At 40.1% G+C, this 17,619-nt stretch overlaps 1 protein-coding gene across 2 annotated transcripts; it reads left to right on the top strand.

Annotated features, from left to right (window-relative positions):
• Positions 1–459: 459 nt before the first annotated feature.
• Positions 460–17,324, top strand: il16 (interleukin 16). 2 transcript variants are annotated; one of them, XM_005951533.2, is made up of 9 exons: positions 460–526; positions 1,349–1,445; positions 8,597–9,697; positions 11,021–11,166; positions 11,401–11,566; positions 13,689–13,790; positions 15,273–15,504; positions 15,826–15,954; positions 16,113–17,324. In XM_005951533.2, exons 3-9 carry the CDS (start codon positions 8,795–8,797, stop codon positions 16,277–16,279), a joined length of 1,845 nt encoding a protein of 614 aa, XP_005951595.1. In that variant the 5' UTR covers positions 460–526; positions 1,349–1,445; positions 8,597–8,794; the 3' UTR covers positions 16,280–17,324. The 2 variants fall into 2 exon arrangements, with proteins under 2 accessions (XP_005951595.1, XP_005951596.1); XM_005951534.3 differs by having other exon boundaries at positions 511–526; positions 1,346–1,445.
• Positions 17,325–17,619: the final 295 nt, after the last annotated feature.

Here is a 17,619-nt window from a genome sequence, read left to right as displayed (position 1 = left end):
CTGTAATAAAATATTATTGATCAATATCAAATGCACACTGAGGTCTAGCAGGACAAGCACAGAGATGAGTCCACTGTCAGAGGCCATAAGAAGATCATTTGTAACCTTCACTAAAGCTGTTTCTGTGCTGAGCTCTGAAACCTGACTGAAACTCTTCAAATAAACCTCTGCAGATGATCTGTTAGCTGTTTGACAACTACTCTTTCAAGGATGTTTGATATAAAGGAAGGTTGGAGATTGGCCTATAATTAGGGTCGCAGATGCCACACTCATGCAAAGCGTTGTTGTTTTCTTGTTTTGCTGTATTGGCCTTCTGCTTTGAGACATCCGTGTCTCATCGTTCATGTTTGTTTAGCAAACAGTGTCTAAGCTTAGTGCCCATATAAGGAAGTTGAAAACATGCATGCGAGATGAAACTGACAGATCACAATCGTTTCACTTCCACTCTAAGTTCCTACCCTGAAATGTATCAGCAGAAACGGCTGCCATCGTACTGTGCTGCCTTTTCTTAGCACGCTAAACCTGTGTAAGTAATCATGTTTCTCTCAGTGCACTAATGATCCTACAGATGCAACGAGTGACCTACCATGTGACTCACTGCACTCCTCACGCCTCCTGTAGCTCTTTATCAGTATCTAAAAACCCTGCAAAAGATTCTGGGATTACTCTTAAGAATTGTATGTGAAGAAGTGTGACTTTCATTTTTTTGCTACTGAAAGCTCGCTGTGTGGTTCGGCTTTTAGAAATGTGAGGAAACCTAACCCTGTCATTTAACTTAATTACTGTATTAATATCATTTGGCAGTAAAGTGCTTAATATCTACACTTTTACATCTGCCTTCTAATAAAGCAGCCTTTATTTGGTTTGTTAGTTGGAACTCATTGGATTATTAAGCGAGTGGGCTGACTCTCGTGTAGAAGCTAGAGAAGGTCATCCACTAATGGTGGTCTGAGCCGTGGCTGCTGCAGTCTGTATGCCAAAGTATCCCTGGGCAAGATATCAAACCCTCAGTTCAGTTTATTGCCCACTCTGACAAACCTAGTGTGCTGCTCAAGAGTGTGAAAGGTAAATATGATGGTTGTTGCTTTTCTACTCGAGTGCTGTGCATAACAACTACAGCACAGTTATAGTTAAACAGCATTGTGTTTTCCTTTTATTAATTCATTTAGTTTTTGTATCGATATCGCCATGTCTGTGCATACATATGTGTGTGAAGGTATTGATTCGAAAAGTCAAGTAACAGTTGCTCAGCTGAATGTCTGAACGGAAGTATGGTACGTTGTTGCACCTCTCTGTGGTTGCTGCTAGAGAAGTTCTTGTGATACAATGCTTCCTGTTTGTGAAGCAGGAAGAAGAACGTGAACACTCGAAGACGAGCAAGGCTTTCGCTCAGGCAGACATTGTGCTGTGCAGCGACAACAGTCGAGATACAGGACGGAGGCAAGGTACTGTTACCTATTATTTATCCACATAAATGCAACTATAGAACAAGCTGACAATGCAATTGTTCCAAAAATGTTACAGCAAACTCAGCCTGGTACTGCGGCAATTAGCATTTAATCAGAAAGTAAAAGACTGTTCATTTCCTTTTCAATACAGGATTTGTCTTTCTCTGTATAGTTTGCCATACAGGATAAATACATCACAAAACACACACAACATCCACACACCCATAAGCACCAAACAAAAAGAAAAGGTGTGACTTTATCCAGGGCAGCAGCAGTGCTCCTAATAACAGGCTGGAGCTGTACTAAAATTGTCAGTGTTTGTCAGCTCCTTTCATTCTTCAAGGAAGAATATCAAATGAAAGGAAAAAGATGAATCCTTGGACCCTGGTGTCCTTTTCTGTTCACTGCTTAGCTGTCAAAAAGTGTAATAATAACAAAGCAAAAGAGGAATGATGATACGTGGGTATACAGCTTGGAAAAAATTAGTCTTAACAGCATCATACATACTTTCCTGATGACATCACACAATGTCAAAGATGTCAAGTAAGGTTGGTTGTAAACACTTATGTACTCTATCAGTTCTGCCTGACACAAATCATGAGAATTAGTGAGAATCATTAGAATCACCTAATAATCACACAGCGATCATCATATTAGACAAAGCATTTCAGTAGAGCTGGACAATATGGACAAAATATTACCACAACATTGTTTTTCTGCATTGCATAAATTCATGTTAGTATTCTAAGCTAGCATCTCTCTGGTTTGATACAAACTGAAAGAACATGTTACGTTAACATTTTTAATAACTAATAAGATTTATTTTCAACAACTGACACAAACCAAATACACAATTCTCTTAAGTATTGTTATTTGTATACATGTTTTAAAAATACACTCAAATTAACTGGCAATCAAACAATGTGCAGCATTGTTAATCAGTGCTGCACTGTACTGAGTACTGATTTGCATTGTTTTATCAAGTCAAGTCAGGCCAAGTGGCTTTACTGTCATTTCAACCATGTGCAGTGGTACAATACAGAGTGAATCGAGACAACGTTCCCCCACAACCATGGTGATAAAATGTGTAGGACCAGCATTGTTTTGTGTTTGTGCAAGAATAAAACAACGCAAATCCAGGAATGGCTGATTACTAGCTGCAATTTCTTTTCTATCTCGTATATTTCTTCAAATAAAAATATGAGGTAGGGAGTAATTCAGTCTAACAAATACATTTTCTCAAAATGTAGATGTGTTTAACAGTGAAAATATGTCATAATATTAACAAAAATGTGTAATGATGTGCGCTTATTTTATCCCTGAGATAATGAAGAGAGAGATTCCTGGTCAGTCTGAGATGCCATATTTGTTTTCAATTATATGCTGAAATACAGAACAGAACTCTGCTGTCTTGGCTTATATAGTCTGTGTGTACCGTGTGTGTGTGTGTGAGTATATTTCACTGCGTGTGTGGATAGGTGGGTAAGAAAACCGCCTTGGTATTTTTGAAGGTGGTGAAAGTGGTTTGTCATGTTAGCGGACTTTATAAGGACCTGTCAGTGTAGATTTCCCTGCAAACTGGTTTTATCTGGTGGCTGTAGCTCAGTAGGTCGCTGGTTTGATCCCGGCTGCATGCCAAAGAACCTTGGCCAAGATACTAACCCCTGTTGCTCTCTGATACGTCTTCTGGAGTATGAGTGTAAATGTTACATAGAAAAAAAGACTTTGTGAGAATGAGGTGAATAAAGTGGGATTTATGATCCTACAAATGTGTCTGTCTGTATATGCTTTTTGATTGGGGGAGAGAGGTTTTCACCCACGTGAGACACATGGTGGGACTAAGGACAGAGTCCGTCTGATAGGGGCCACTGTATGGGGCCAGTTTTTTGGAAAAAAGACTATCTAAAGTATCTTTAAAGTGCCTTTAACAGATAACCACACTCTCTAACTTTGAGTATAATGTGAAATTAGGGAGCTTTTGTAATGTCTGTGAACATTCTCAGAGCAATTGGTGGACAGTCCCAGATTTTAAGACCTATTGGGAGTGTCCAAGCCATGCTCTAAATAGTGTCCTTAAGAGGGATGGGTCCAGGACTATCTTAGGGACACTCCCAATAGGGCTGAAAATCTGGGACTCTCCACCAATTGCTTGGAACTGAAGAAGCTTCCGAGATGAGAGGTGAAATGCTTTTAGATGCTTCCAAAACATTTGACAGAGTTAATCAACTGAAGATGTTCGTTATATTGCAAAGCAGAGGGGTCCCTGCATATCAAATGGATAAAGGATTTTACACTTTTGGTATTTACATCAAACTATGCAAGTTAATTTGGGTACAGAGGTATCTGAACCTTTTCCTGTATCTACAGAAGTCAGACAAGGTGGATTATTGTATTTGTATGTTGGTGATCTTGATGATCTTTCTGTCAAGTTAAATGATTGTACGACTGATTGTATGGTGGGCAACCTTCTCATTAATCATTTAATGTACGCTGATGATGTGGTCATTTTGTCCCACCACAGTGCTGATTACTTAAGAGTTTGTGCTAGTTATGGTGCCCAGTATGATATTGTGCTTAACCCTAAAAAAAAAGAAAAAAGAAAAAAGAGTGTTATTGTGATTGCTACAACTAAGAAGCATCAGAAGCTACAGTGGCTTGCAAAAGTATTCGGCCCCCTTGAACTTTTCCACATTTTGTCACATTACAGCCACAAACATGAATCAATTTATTGGAATTCCAGGTGAAAGACCAACACAAAGTGGTGCACACGTGAGAAGTGGAACGAAAATCAGACATGATTCCAAACATTTTTACAAATAAATAACTGCAAAGTGGGGTGTGCGTAATTATTCAGCCCCTGAGTCAATACTTTGTAGAACCACCTTTTGCTGCAGTTCCAGCTGCCAGTCTTTCAGGGTCTGTCTCTACCAGCTTTGCACATCTACAGACTGAAATCTTTGCCCATTCTTCTTTGAAACAGCTCCAGCTCAGTCAGATTAGATGACAGCGTTTGTGAACAGCAGTTTTCAGATCTTGCCACAGATTCTGGATTGGATTTAGATCTGGACTTTGACTGGGCCATTCTAACACATGGATATGTTTTGTTTTAAACCATCCCATTGTTGCCCTGGCTTTATGTTTAGGGTCGTTGTCCTGCTGGAAGGTGAACCTCCGCCCCAGTCTCAAGTCTTTTGCAGACTCCAAGAGGTTTTCTTCCAAGACTGCCCTGTATTTGGCTCCATCCATCTTCCCATCAACTCTGACCAGCTTCCCTGTCCCTGCTGAAGAGAAGCCCCCCAGAGCATGATGCTGCCACCACCATATCTGACAGTGGGGATGGTGTGTTCAGAGTGATGTGCAGTGTTAGTTTTCCACACATAGCGTTTTGCATTTTGGTCTCATCTGACCAGAGCAGCTTCTTCCACATGTTTGCTGTGTCCCCCACATGGCTTGTGGCAAACTGCAAACGGGACTTCTTATGGTTTTCTGTTAACAATGGCTTTCTTCTTGCCACTCTTCCATAAAGGCCAACTTTGTGCAGTGCACGACTAATAGTTGTCCTATGGACAGATTCCCCCACCTGAGCTGTAGATCTCTGCAGCTCGTCCAGAGTCACCATGGGCCTCTTGGCTGCATTTCTGATCAGCGCTCTCCTTGTTCGGCCTGTGAGTTTAGGTGGACGGCCTTGTCTTGGTAGGTTTACAGTTGTGCCATACTCCTTCCATTTCTGAATGATGGCTTGAACAGTGCTCCGTGGGATGTTCAAGGCTTGGGAAATCTTTGTGTAGCCTAAGCCTGCTTTAAATTTCTCAGTAACTTTATCCCTGACCTGTCTGGTGTGTTCTTTGGACTTCATGGTGTTGTTGCTCCCAATATTCTCTTAGACAACCTCTGAGGCCGTCACAGAGCAGCTGTATTTGTACTGACATTAGATTACACACAGGTGCACTCTATTTAGTCATTAGCACTCATCAGGCAACGTCTATGTGGCAACTGACTGCACTCAGACCAAAGGGGGCTGAATAATTACGCACACCCCACTTTGCAGTTATTTATTTGTAAAAAATGTTTGGAATCATGTATGATTTTCGTTCCACTTCTCACGTGTCACCACTTTGTGTTGGTCTTTCACGTGGAATTCCAATAAAATTGATTCATGTTTGTGGCTGTAATGTGACAAAATGTGGAAAGTTCAAGGGGGCCGAATACTTTTGCAAGTCACTGTAAAGGTTCCATGATTTTATTCAGCAGACCAAGTATTGGATGTGGTGAGTGTAATAATGTGAATTGTTGTCTACAGGATGAGATGTGTTCCACAGTAGGTTGTGTTGCTACATGGACGTTTAACACAAGTAAGCGAGTGTTGGGCCGGAACGTTAGGCTGTATGTTGTTGTTGTACATGGCAGAGAGTCAATCTGAGTCACATGACTTGTTAATGAATCTTACTACTCTGTTGGGCAGGAAATCGATGTTCTGGAGTCTGTCGTGAATGAGACCAGAATATAACAGTGAGCAAAATGAAATACTTTTTTCATATTTATTTATTTGTTTATTTGTAAGGAACCCCATTAGCTTCCACAACAGGGGTTGCTAGTCTTCCTGGGGCCCAAACCATCAAATACCACCGAATGAAATGTTACACAATGAGTTGGATGCAAAATATCCACATAATTTGGCTCTTACATCCACAATAAGGTTTTACAATGAAAATATAAGCATGTAAATATTAAAAATTGTAAAAAAACACTCAAACAAAATACACAATTTCCATTACAAGTGACATTACCCTCTCACAATATTTACAAATAAATTAAAAACTGCCTAAATAGGCTTTTAGGTGATTTTTAAAATTATGAATAGAAGCCACTTCTCTAATTGCATAAGGCAACTTATTCCACTGAAAAGATGGAAGGTCATATCTTCAGAAGTGATCTTTCTGAGGATGATGTTGTGAAGTGACAGTGCTGGAAGTAGTACATGCAAGCTAATAGGCAGGTGAATTTTACATGTGCACAGATGATGTTGATTGTTGCCTATTGTTCCTCTTTTTGAACTATTCTTTTGTGGCGTAATTACAGTTGAGCCATAATGAAAAAACTACAGGTTTCTACAGAGATGGACATCTGCAAATATTTATCAACTTTTCATGCCTTACTGGAGAACTTTATGTACATATTTATGTGCCATTTTAATGAGTCAATAAATTCAGTGGGAAGAGCTTTGACAGTTAAAACATGTGGTGACACAAGGTATATGTCAAGCTTTCATGAACACTGGGCCAGGTGTCTGGATATTTTGTGATAGTTTTTTTTAATTTAAATGATAAGGACCAGTCTTGTCTAAAATAAATAAAATTTAAAAAATAAAGAAACTTTTTTTTAAAAAATTGGGCGCCTTTTTGCAACAACTACTGATAAGCGCTATAGAACTGGAAAGCAAATATCACGTTGAAGGTGTGTGCCAATCTCTCATCATCCCTGTGAATTTTGGGAGAGACTGGACTAGATTTATCTGAGTTAGAGCAATTTTTTGCTTCATGGTGAAACATTGAAATTCGCCATACCGCCAGAGTCATGCCCTTTGATGAAAACTCAGTTTTCGATGTAACTTTAAGACCAACTCCCTAAGGCTTCCCTGTACCAGTGTGAGGCTGTTGCCTTGAAACTGTGTAAAACATCCTGCAAAAATGGTCCCAACAAGGGCCCAACAGACTTAATAAGGAAGTCTGTTAGGAAGCACTTTTGTGTCCTTCCCTCCTTATTATTTTACACAGGTGTACCAAATTTCATTCTTGTAGCTCATGCTGTGTTTCCTTAGGACTTTCTAAATGCATAAGGTGCCATTTTGAAACTCTTATGTATGAAACCAATAAAATATGTCATATATGGCATATCAATCCGGATTCTCATCATGTCTGTCAAGTCTGCTGGAGTTTGCAGAATCTGTCACTGAGTTACAGCAGTCTCATTTTAAGTGATCGTAATTTGGTGTGCTGCCATGACAATGTCCTTTCACAAAAACCTCAAAAGCTTTGCATTCCAGCCATTCTGTTCACTGAAGATCACGCTGATCTGATGAAATCCCTACAAGGAGTTTGTTAAAGTACGAGGTCCAGAAATGGCGAGATATGTAGCCAAAATTAGTCAGCAGACTCAACATGGCTGACTTCCTGTTGGGTTCTAAGAGATTCTATGAGATGGCTCTAAGAGACTGTTTTTTATATGAGGCTGTCAAATTTCAGATTTATAGATTAAACATAGTGCAGGGGCTGCTTTTTTGTTTTGTTTTTTAAATGTTGTAATTGTTTGTACTTTTGCAGTTTTGTCACTTTCCAACCAAAATTCACTGAACCAGCAGCAAAAGAAGACCAAGACTGCACTTCATGTTACTTTGCAGTTTTGCTTCCACCAGAATAAAATCCCATTTCCTGCACAGCTCTATGTCTCAGTGTACTTTGAGGCCAGTTTCCCATGCTTATTACGCTCTGGTCTGCTGTTGTGTACAGTGTTGTTGGCTGCTGTTTTTGTTTTGTTTGTTTGTTTTTTCCCTAAAAACCACCTCTGACAAGAAAACCTAATTCCTGCTGTTCAATATGGGAAAAATTTCTACTTTCACAAATTATAGCAAATTGCAAATCCTAAGCTATGTCTCCAATAAAACCTCTGTAACTTTCTGTTTTCACTTTCTACTATAGAAATTTCATGTTTCTTACAACAGTTAAAAAACAGAAAAAGAAGAAGTTCAAAGATTCGTGCTGACAGATTTCTTTATTTACCACAGCAGCTTTTTCTTTATTATGTAGAAAAGCAGTTAAATATGTAACTTCTTTAGATTGGTCAGGCCCACTTGAGAGCAAAGTGTGGTGTATGTAGCCCATAATGTAAAATTAGTTTGACACCCCTGAACTAGATATAACAATTCAAATTAAGTCTTATACAATTTGACATTACAGTGTCTACAGAAAAATGCCTTACAAAGAAGTTGACATACCCTAACTCTGATTCCAACCCAAGAGGTCTTTCTTAAGCTGGTGGATTTTAAGATGCATCCACCTTTAAGTTAAAACTATTTAGATTTTGAGTTTGTGACATGAAATGTTTCAAATTCACAATAAATTCTTTTGTTTTTGTCTGTGTCTTGTGTACAGGTAGTTCATCAGCTGTTCACTGCTCACAGCCAAAGAGAAAAACTCTAAAGAGACAGGCCTGTGTTGGTCACCCTATCCAAGAACAGCTTTGGGATCCCTGGGTTCACGAGAACACCTCCTCTGAAAAGCTGCGAGAATCACTACCCACACCTTACAGACAGTAGAGTTACTGTTAATGTACACGGCCTTTCTGCTACAATGAATGACGAAGAGAATGTCCTTGAGGTCGATGACACAGTCGCAATGACTCCTGAAAATAAATCTGAAACTCCTTCAGAACTTAAAAAGGCGCCTCCAGTGGCACCCAAACCTGCCTGGTTTCGCCAGAGTCTGAGGAAAATTAAGGATGAGCAGGACCAGAAGACGCAAGCAAAACCATCAGAGCAAACATCTGCTGCAAGCTTCAGCAGAAACTTTGGCATCAGATCTGCATCATCTGCAACCAACCAATCAATCAAGCAAAGGATTCACTCTTTTGAGACTTTTTCCAGTCCAGAAGCTCCAGAAAAGGGGAGCAACAGAAGACCATTGGCTCCTTCAACAACCCTCTCTCCAGTGGAGAAGGGATCCCGAGCCCCTTGCTCTTCCTATTCTGCCTCAAATGGAGATAATGTGAAGAACAAAACTGAATTTTCCAGAGAGATCCAGTCCAGAGATCCAGCACCTAGTAAGGAGGAAGACAACATACCTGCCTCTGTTGCGCCCTGTGCCATTGCCTCAGCCAGCAATGAAGCTTGTCAACAAACAACAGAAAAGTCCTCTGAAGATGAAACTCATTTTAATCAGTCTATCACTGATTCCATGTATTCTCAGACTATCAACACTGATGTGGAGTCAGGGATAAATGATTATCAGTCTGCTCCAGTGCATGACAGCAGTGAAGCCTTACCCACCAACCTGGAGTCTGAGCTTGTGGATTCTGAGTGTTCTGAAACATCGATGAGATCCAATCAAACTGAAGGTCAAAATAGCTCTGACTGGACAGAGGAGGAAGGAAAGCTGTCAAGGACTGCTCGGAATGCAGCTCCGGCCACAGAGAGTAACACCGTGAGCAACCCAGAGAGTGAAAGCTTGGGGAAAATAATTACCTTCAGTAATCAGGTAATCGCACACATATATTGTGTTTATTTTATATAGTCAAGGCTGAATATTCCCACGTTTGGGAATATTCAGCCTTAACATTTATCAGTACAATATTATTTTGTTCCTCTACCAGCTTCGCTTACATGTGAAAATGGACAGATACACAAATCAACAATCTTTTTGTGGTGTTTGTGAGTAGGAGTGAGTCTCTTTGTATTTTTGTTTGTTACGAAATGTACTTGATAATGAGCGGTGGGAAGTTATTATAGCGCCCCCCAGGAGCCAGAGGCAGACAGAGAAAGATCCGGGCCATCCATAGCCCCAGGAGTACAGAAGACATAAGACCACACATACTGGCTGTGTGTCCATCCCAGCAGGAAAAGGAGGGAGGCCCCAGATGGGTTACCCACGGCCTAAGAGTGAGAGTCTCAACGAACCACAGGCGACAGGCAGCTGAACCCATCCGAGGCCCAACACCCTGGCATGAATCACCTGGCACTTTCTACAGGACTGGATATAAAACCACTCTGTAAAAGTCCAGAGCCTCTGCGCTTTATCTGAGGATGATGGGAAGTGACTCTACCATCACACAAAGCAAACATCAGTATAACAGTGTTCCTAAAGTGCTGGGTTTGTTCATCTACAGTAGAGAAGGAGATTTCTCTCTGAGGGAGCCCCTGGTGAAGATTATGATCCTAGTTGGTCCCTGGGATGAGCTCGTTTTCCTGATGTTTCTGAAGTGATTCCTCTCAGTGGGTCAATGGAACATCTGACACAGGGCAGGTGTGATTAAAGAAAGGGAGGAAGTTTCTTCAACCTCTGCACCCAACAAACCCAGCTTGGTTGTAATGGTCTCCTTCACTCGTTTTCCTGCAGGGTGAATGTATGTTGTGTATCTGTTGTGTGTGCTGCTACACCCCAGCCTAGAGAAAGCCAGAGAGCAACACAAGAAGACATTGCACCTGCTTCCTGGTCCCAAGGGAGGACCAAGGCTGCCACAGAGTTTCCAGTTTTACAACAACCAAATATTTTATTAGTCTGGTGGGCATCACCAAAACAACAAAGAAAAAGCTCTAGAAATAAAACAAAACTAACTTACCTATCACGAGGAATCCAAAAGAAAATCCAGGCCTCTTACCTGTCTCCCTAACCTAAACAGAAGAAGGGGTTTTGAAAGAAAAAGGCTTCCACATATATCAGCAAAGGTCGATTTACAATCTACAGATTCAAAATATTTGTTGGACTTTCCGATGTAATTCTCTTTGTATGTTTACAGTTTCCCCACAAAAATAACATGATTTTAAATTTGTGTCAGTCTGATTTAGTGTGTTTCTGTTACAGGTGTCACAAGCATTGATGTGCTCTTTGACCGTCTGTGGAGGTAATCCTTCCTCCACAAACCTGCAGGACACCTCTTCACTGGACTCCATTAACCAGCAGGAGTCTGATCTAGCCTTGGACACGTCAGGCAGAGGATTCTCTTTCAGGTATCACTTCAGTTGAGACATGTGGACATGCAAAATGCACTGCTTTGTTGTTTAACTTTTGTTCTCAGGGAATTTGGCTTAAGTTAACAAATACTCCCAGTTTAATCAAAGAAGGAGTAGTTAATTTTTAAAAACATGTTAAATAGAGCACAGTTCTATACTTGTACCTATGCTTGCGCTCATGGGTACCTGACACTCGTCAGATCTAATGCCTTTCTGTCTCCATAAATACAGTCTGTTCACTTTGAAGGAGTGCATCACTGATCGAGGGGAGGGTGGAGTTCACAACGAGACTGCTTCTGTTTCTGCTTCTGCGCACTCTGTCATCTCAGCTATCAATTCACAGGAAATGCAGAAGATGATTCAGGAAGTTGAGGCTTTAGATGAAGAAACACTGAAGGTAAAAAAAACAACATGTCGTATATCACAGTTCCATTAATTCACAACATCTTTAGAGACAAGTCGTAAAAACTATAAGAGATTAACATTTTCAGTTATACATCATGAAGTAACAAAATGTAACTTTAGTAATGGACACAAAAAAAGACTGAAATGAAGTATCTTCCTCCCAATTTTCTGTAATTAAATCCAACCCACCACGGCTTCCTGCTAAACAACAACCGAAAGGAGCAAAATCCTGTGGAGACCGGGGACATCTCCTGCACTGCAAACAACAGAGGGTCTAACCAGTGATCCCATTTGCATACATCCTCGTCAATGAACTTAGGAAAAATTAACTTCAAAGTTTTACTCAGAAATGGTGCGCTCGAGTGCTTGCTCCAAGGGGGTCATTTGATTGATGTTGGGGTTTTCTCTGTATTGGGTCTTTATCTTACAATATAAAGCATCTTGAGGCAACTGCTGTTGTGATTTGGCAGAATACAAATGAAATAGATATATAAGTGAATGCCTGCAAAATAAATTTCATGGCAAATGGTAGAAATCTGCCATGATGCCACGGATACGCCTTTCAACAAAAGCTCAAAAGCATCATAATTTAACATCACCCAAGTATTGGGCCAAATATTAGGCTGGTCTGATATTATCCCTAGGAGGAGTTTGAAAATGTGTGACCACAGGAAATGATAAAATTGGTACTAAAATGTTATCTTTAATTCAAAATGGTGGACTTTATGTTGGGTTTGGGTCATTGCATCCAACCTGCCATATTACACATGTGTACGAAAATTCATTAACATTTACATAACATTAACATTTGCTGCCATGATGCCAGGTCTCTCTTGGAAATGAGATTTTTAATCTCAATGAGATTTTACCTGGATAAATAAAGGACTAATAAACATTGCTCACTGTGTGCTACATGTCTGTAGTACTTTGATAAAGATGTTGTAAGTGGCACTATTGAGCAATTTTGAAATGCCCTTGTCCAAGACCAATAAAGTGCACATATTTTCACCAGACATGTTGAAAGATAGGTTGAGGATTTAACATTTCTCTTGAACAATACGTTTGTTACTTGTGTGCATAAATAAAAAAATATTTTATTTATACAGCGCCAAATCACCACAACAGTCGCCTCAAGGTGCTTTATATTAAGCACGCTTTATATTTAAGACAGACCCCACAATAACACATGCAGAGAAAAACCCACCAATCATATGAGCCCCTATGATCAAGCACTGTGGAGACAGTGGGAAAGAAAAACTCCCTTTTAACAGGAAGAAACCTCCGGCAGAACCAGGCGCAGGGAGGGGCGGGGCCATCTGCTGTGATTGGTTGGGGTGAGAGAAGGAAGACAGGATAAAGACATGCTGTGGAAGAGAGACAGAGATTAATAACAGATATGATTCAATGCAGAGTGGTGTGGGATGAGGGATACTGAAAAATGTTAACAGATTATTCATGATTGATTTTGTTACGCTGTGCAGTTTGTCTTCTGGAGATGAATTTTCCTATATAATAAAATGCTGCTAGATTTTCTTTACCACACAGTATCATACATGCTCTAAATATGTTTGCAGTGTTGTAGTTTACTGGATTCTGCTATATTGTGTAGGATATTGTAGTTGGTGTTTGGAACAAAATGATAAGGATGGTTGTATTTCAAACCTGTTTTGAACCTTTTAAATTGGCCTCTGACAATGTATTATATTATACATATTTTAATATTAAATTATACCCTACAGTGAATCTTAACAACTTTCCTGAACCTAAATATTAAAAAAACCCCTCAAAATTCAAATAAGCAAGTGCAACATTTCATATGCATAAATATTACATAAATATTTATTACATAAATATTACATATACACGTCCCTACACACTGCTCCCCGGGCGCACAATGGCTGCCCACCGCTTCACTGAGTGAATGGGTTAAATGCAGAGAGGAATTTCCCCACGGGGATCAATAAAGTATACATTATTATTATTATTATTATTATTATTACATGTAAAAATATTACATTTGAAAAACATGATCCAGAAAATAGAAAAATGTGTGGATTACTGTTGAAAAAATGCCTTAAAAATGGCCGCTCAAGTAAACCTACATCTTTCCACAGCAACTAGTGGACATCCATGTTGTGATTCTTCATAAAGACGAGGGAGCTGGGCTTGGCTTTACCATTGCTGGAGGGTCCGACCTGGAGAACAAAGCTGTTACTGTAAGATACACACTACACATTTATATTACTGAATTATAATCTATTTTTTTCCAAAATGTTATTCTGTCTAATGTGAAATAAAAAGCATTGCAACTGTATTCACTGAAAAGTTGGCATTAGTTTAAAATGCAGTAGAAAAATGTGCAATCGAACCCTGTGAATATCCACTGAAAATAATGTTTAAAAGAAAACATGAAACAGTGATTGACAGCAATCACAGCAAATCAGGTCATTGAATTGCAAGCCCACATCAACTGATTGCTCAGCTGATATTCTGCGACATATTCAGTTGGCTTCACCAACAGATATATCCGTCACATCTGTTGGTGATAATGAGCCATACCATCCATCCATTTTCCTCCGTTTATCTGGGCCTGGATCGCGGGGGCAGCAGCCTAAGCAGAGAAGCCCAGACCCCCCTCTCCCCAGCCACCTCCTCTAGCTTGTCCAGGGGAACACCAAGGCATTCCCAGGCCAGCCAAAACATGTAATCTCTCCAGTGTCCTGGGTCTGTCCCTGGGCCTCCTCCCGGTGGGACATGCCGGACCACTGTACCCAGGAGGTGCCCAGCAGGTATCCTTGCCAGAAGACTGAACCACCTCCACTGCCTCCTTTCAGTGTGGAAAAGTAGCAGCTCTACTCCCATAGATGCCCCCCTGCCAATCTCCTGCTCCCCTCACCCCTCACTCGTGAACAAGACCCTCCTTCACTTGGGCAGCAACTCGTCACTGACCCAAAGTGGGCACTCCACTCTTATCCAATCCAAGGCCTCACTTGGAGGTGGTGACACTCTGCTGCGAGCCACTCCAGTGTAAACTGGAGGGAAGCACCCGATGAAGCCAACAGAACCACACCATCTGCAAAAAGCAGAGACGAGACTCTGAGGCCACCCAAGTGGAAGCCTTCCATCGCGTGGCTATGCCTAGAAATTCTGCCTGTAAAAATTATAAACAGAATTGGCGACAAAGTGCAACCCTGGCAGAGTCCAACACCCACTAGGAACAAGTTTGAGTTATTACCAGCAGCTGCATAAGAACTGAAAATGCTCATTTAAATTTTGAGTCTAATAAAAAATGTAATGAGGTAGTGAAGCTGTCATTTCAGGCTCTACTTTCTCTGATCCTTAGTGAAGGTAATAAGTGGAGTTGGGACTTCTCCTTATCTTGTAATTCAGCATTAGACGTTCTTTACTAATAGATTCATGTATTCATATTCATATTCAAGTAATCGAGTAAACAAAATCTGTTCATCTGTTTACCAGTACTCCGATACTTACTCCAATCTAGTCAGGATTTGTGTTATCCACAGTGTGTTGGTCAAATCTGGCTTTATTCATTTTTATACCAATCTAACAAAACAACAATAAAACAAATATGAAATCAACTTCTCCCAAACTGTGTTGAGGCTAGTTCTACCTGATCTCTGAATTTGCCGCTGTTTCCTACTTGTTTCTATGTGTCTCACTGATTATCTTGTTTTTAGGTCCACAAAGTGTTTCTCAGTGGCCTGGCAGCTCAGGAGGGCACAATTCAGAAAGGCGATGAGATATTGTCTATAAATGGACAAACACTGTGGGGTGTCACGCACACTGATGCCACCACTGCTCTGCGTCAGGCCCGGAATCTGAAGCTGGCTGTCGTTGTCATCTGCAAGAGAGTCGTGGAGGAGGGAAGAGAGGAAGGAAGCTGTAGGAGCGAAGAGCCAAATCCTGCTGGTCAGTCAGACAACTGGGAATACATTTATTATCCCCAATTTATTTTAGCAGAAATCACACAACCATCAAGCAAAATGCAATACTTCCAAAGAATTGGGGGTCTGTGCAAAATAAATAAAAACAGAATGCAAAGACTGCAAATATCATACACATATGTTTTATTCAAATATTCACAACAGAACACAGAAAACATCAAATGTTTAAACTGAGAAACATTGACAAAATGCAGACATAGCTCTGTAGGTTTGTCCAGGTCAGAATAGACATTTTTATTATAAATACTATGCAGGCTACATATACTCTGTGTCTTTGCTGTCGCAGTGGAGGAATGGGGCGCTCCAATGAGTGTGGAGCTGGAGAAATGTGCTGGTGGTGTTGGCTTTACTCTGGAGGGAGGAAAAGGCTCAATCCATGGAGACAGACCTTTAGTCATCAACAGGATCTTTACAGGTGCGCTCACGAAGCTGGCAGTATTCACAAAAACGTAATCACAAGTGTTTCTTTCGTAGTTTATTTTGGGGAAAAAACTGAGTTTGATTCCAAAAAAGAAGAGCAGTAATTGTAATATTTGGACAGTTATTAAAAAAAATGTCTTTTGGATATTTCAGGGGGAGCGGCAGAGCAGAGTGGTCTGCAGAGTGGAGATGAAGTGTTGCAGGTCCAGGGAATAAGTCTGCAAGACATGACTCGATTTGAGGCATGGAACATGATCAAGGCTTTGCCTGAAGGACCCATCACAGTGGTCCTCAAGAGGAGGCTGGGGGGTGCAGAATGACCGGCACAGCTTATGGGCACTGATTGAAGTAAAAAACAAAAAAACAAAAACAAATACCCCAAGACAAACAAACAAAAACAACAAACAAAAAAAACAGCAGCATACAGCAGCCTCAGCAGCAAACAAGGACACAGATGTTGGACTTTTCCTCTTTTTTGTTTTTTAAAAAATCTCATCAGGTTAATAATTCTTTTAGTTTTATACCAAAGACATTGCAATTTTTTTCATTTTTATGCAGTAATTTTGCATCTACTTACTTTGAATTTCAGAAGAAAAGAGTGAAATTTGACAAGTTGTTGCTTTTCAATCTTGTGGCGAGAAAAAGGAAACGTCCCACGTATGCAAACAAGACTCTAAAACTGTCAAATTGGTTAAAGAAACACACAAAACAATATTTCTCAGAATTAAAGGACAACTGCACATCTCGAGAAATAATACAAAACCCAGTTAATTGGCAAGGGTTTGAACACTGCAAGGTTCGTTTTGCTTTAACTTGCTTGCTTAATGATATTTGTACAGTAAAAGCTTGTAATGTGGCGACAAACAAAACCAATTTGGAGTCTGGAGGCAGCTCAACAGCTGCGGGTACCTGTGCCTGCCTACTGCTGCAGTAGCTTGACACTGAATCTTATTAAGAGATTCAATTAATTACAGAAATTGATATACTAGATTGAATTTTATTTTTAAATTAATATTATTAAAAAGAGTTTCTGTGCTCACAGTCTAAGTCATGTGCCTGAAATAACAATATTAATGGTAATTAATGGTCATAGAGATGATTAAGATGATCACTAGTGTCTTTGCAAATTTGTGAGGACATTTTTTTGCTCCATGACACCTACAAAGTTATGTAGCCTGTGTTTGTTACATCTAGAATGACAAGTGTCACCATTGTCCAAGCATATATGCAGTACATGAAAACCTGAAATTAGACACTGGACTACATTTGAAGTATGTGATAACAAGCAGTTTTACTCCCTCTGCCACCAATCAGGTCATATGAACAACTTCCTGTATCTTCAATAAATGGCTTTAATCACTGGGATTCAGGTGATGTCTGATTGTTTTCACTCCTACTTGCTACCACAGCTGCCTTTGAAATTGACAATCATTTGAGATTTTTGATGAAAGAGATTGAAAAAAACTACAGAAAACAGCCACAATAAAAGAAACACCGTTAACGATGCAACTGACCACAGCAGTCCTGTGCTGGGCTGTTATAGTGAAATTTGTCATGTTTTAGGTAAAGGTGTTTTTAATGTCTGAAAAACAATTATGCAGTCATAAGTAACAAATGAAAGGAACACCTTTTTAATGAAAGTATAGCACGAAGTCACTTA

Source organism: Haplochromis burtoni, unplaced genomic scaffold (genome assembly GCF_018398535.1).
Source record: "Haplochromis burtoni strain Fernald_Lab_line unplaced genomic scaffold, NCSU_Asbu1 Contig_1047, whole genome shotgun sequence".
Classification (NCBI taxonomy): domain Eukaryota; kingdom Metazoa; phylum Chordata; class Actinopteri; order Cichliformes; family Cichlidae; genus Haplochromis; species Haplochromis burtoni.
This window is presented reverse-complemented; position numbering and strand designations above follow the sequence as displayed.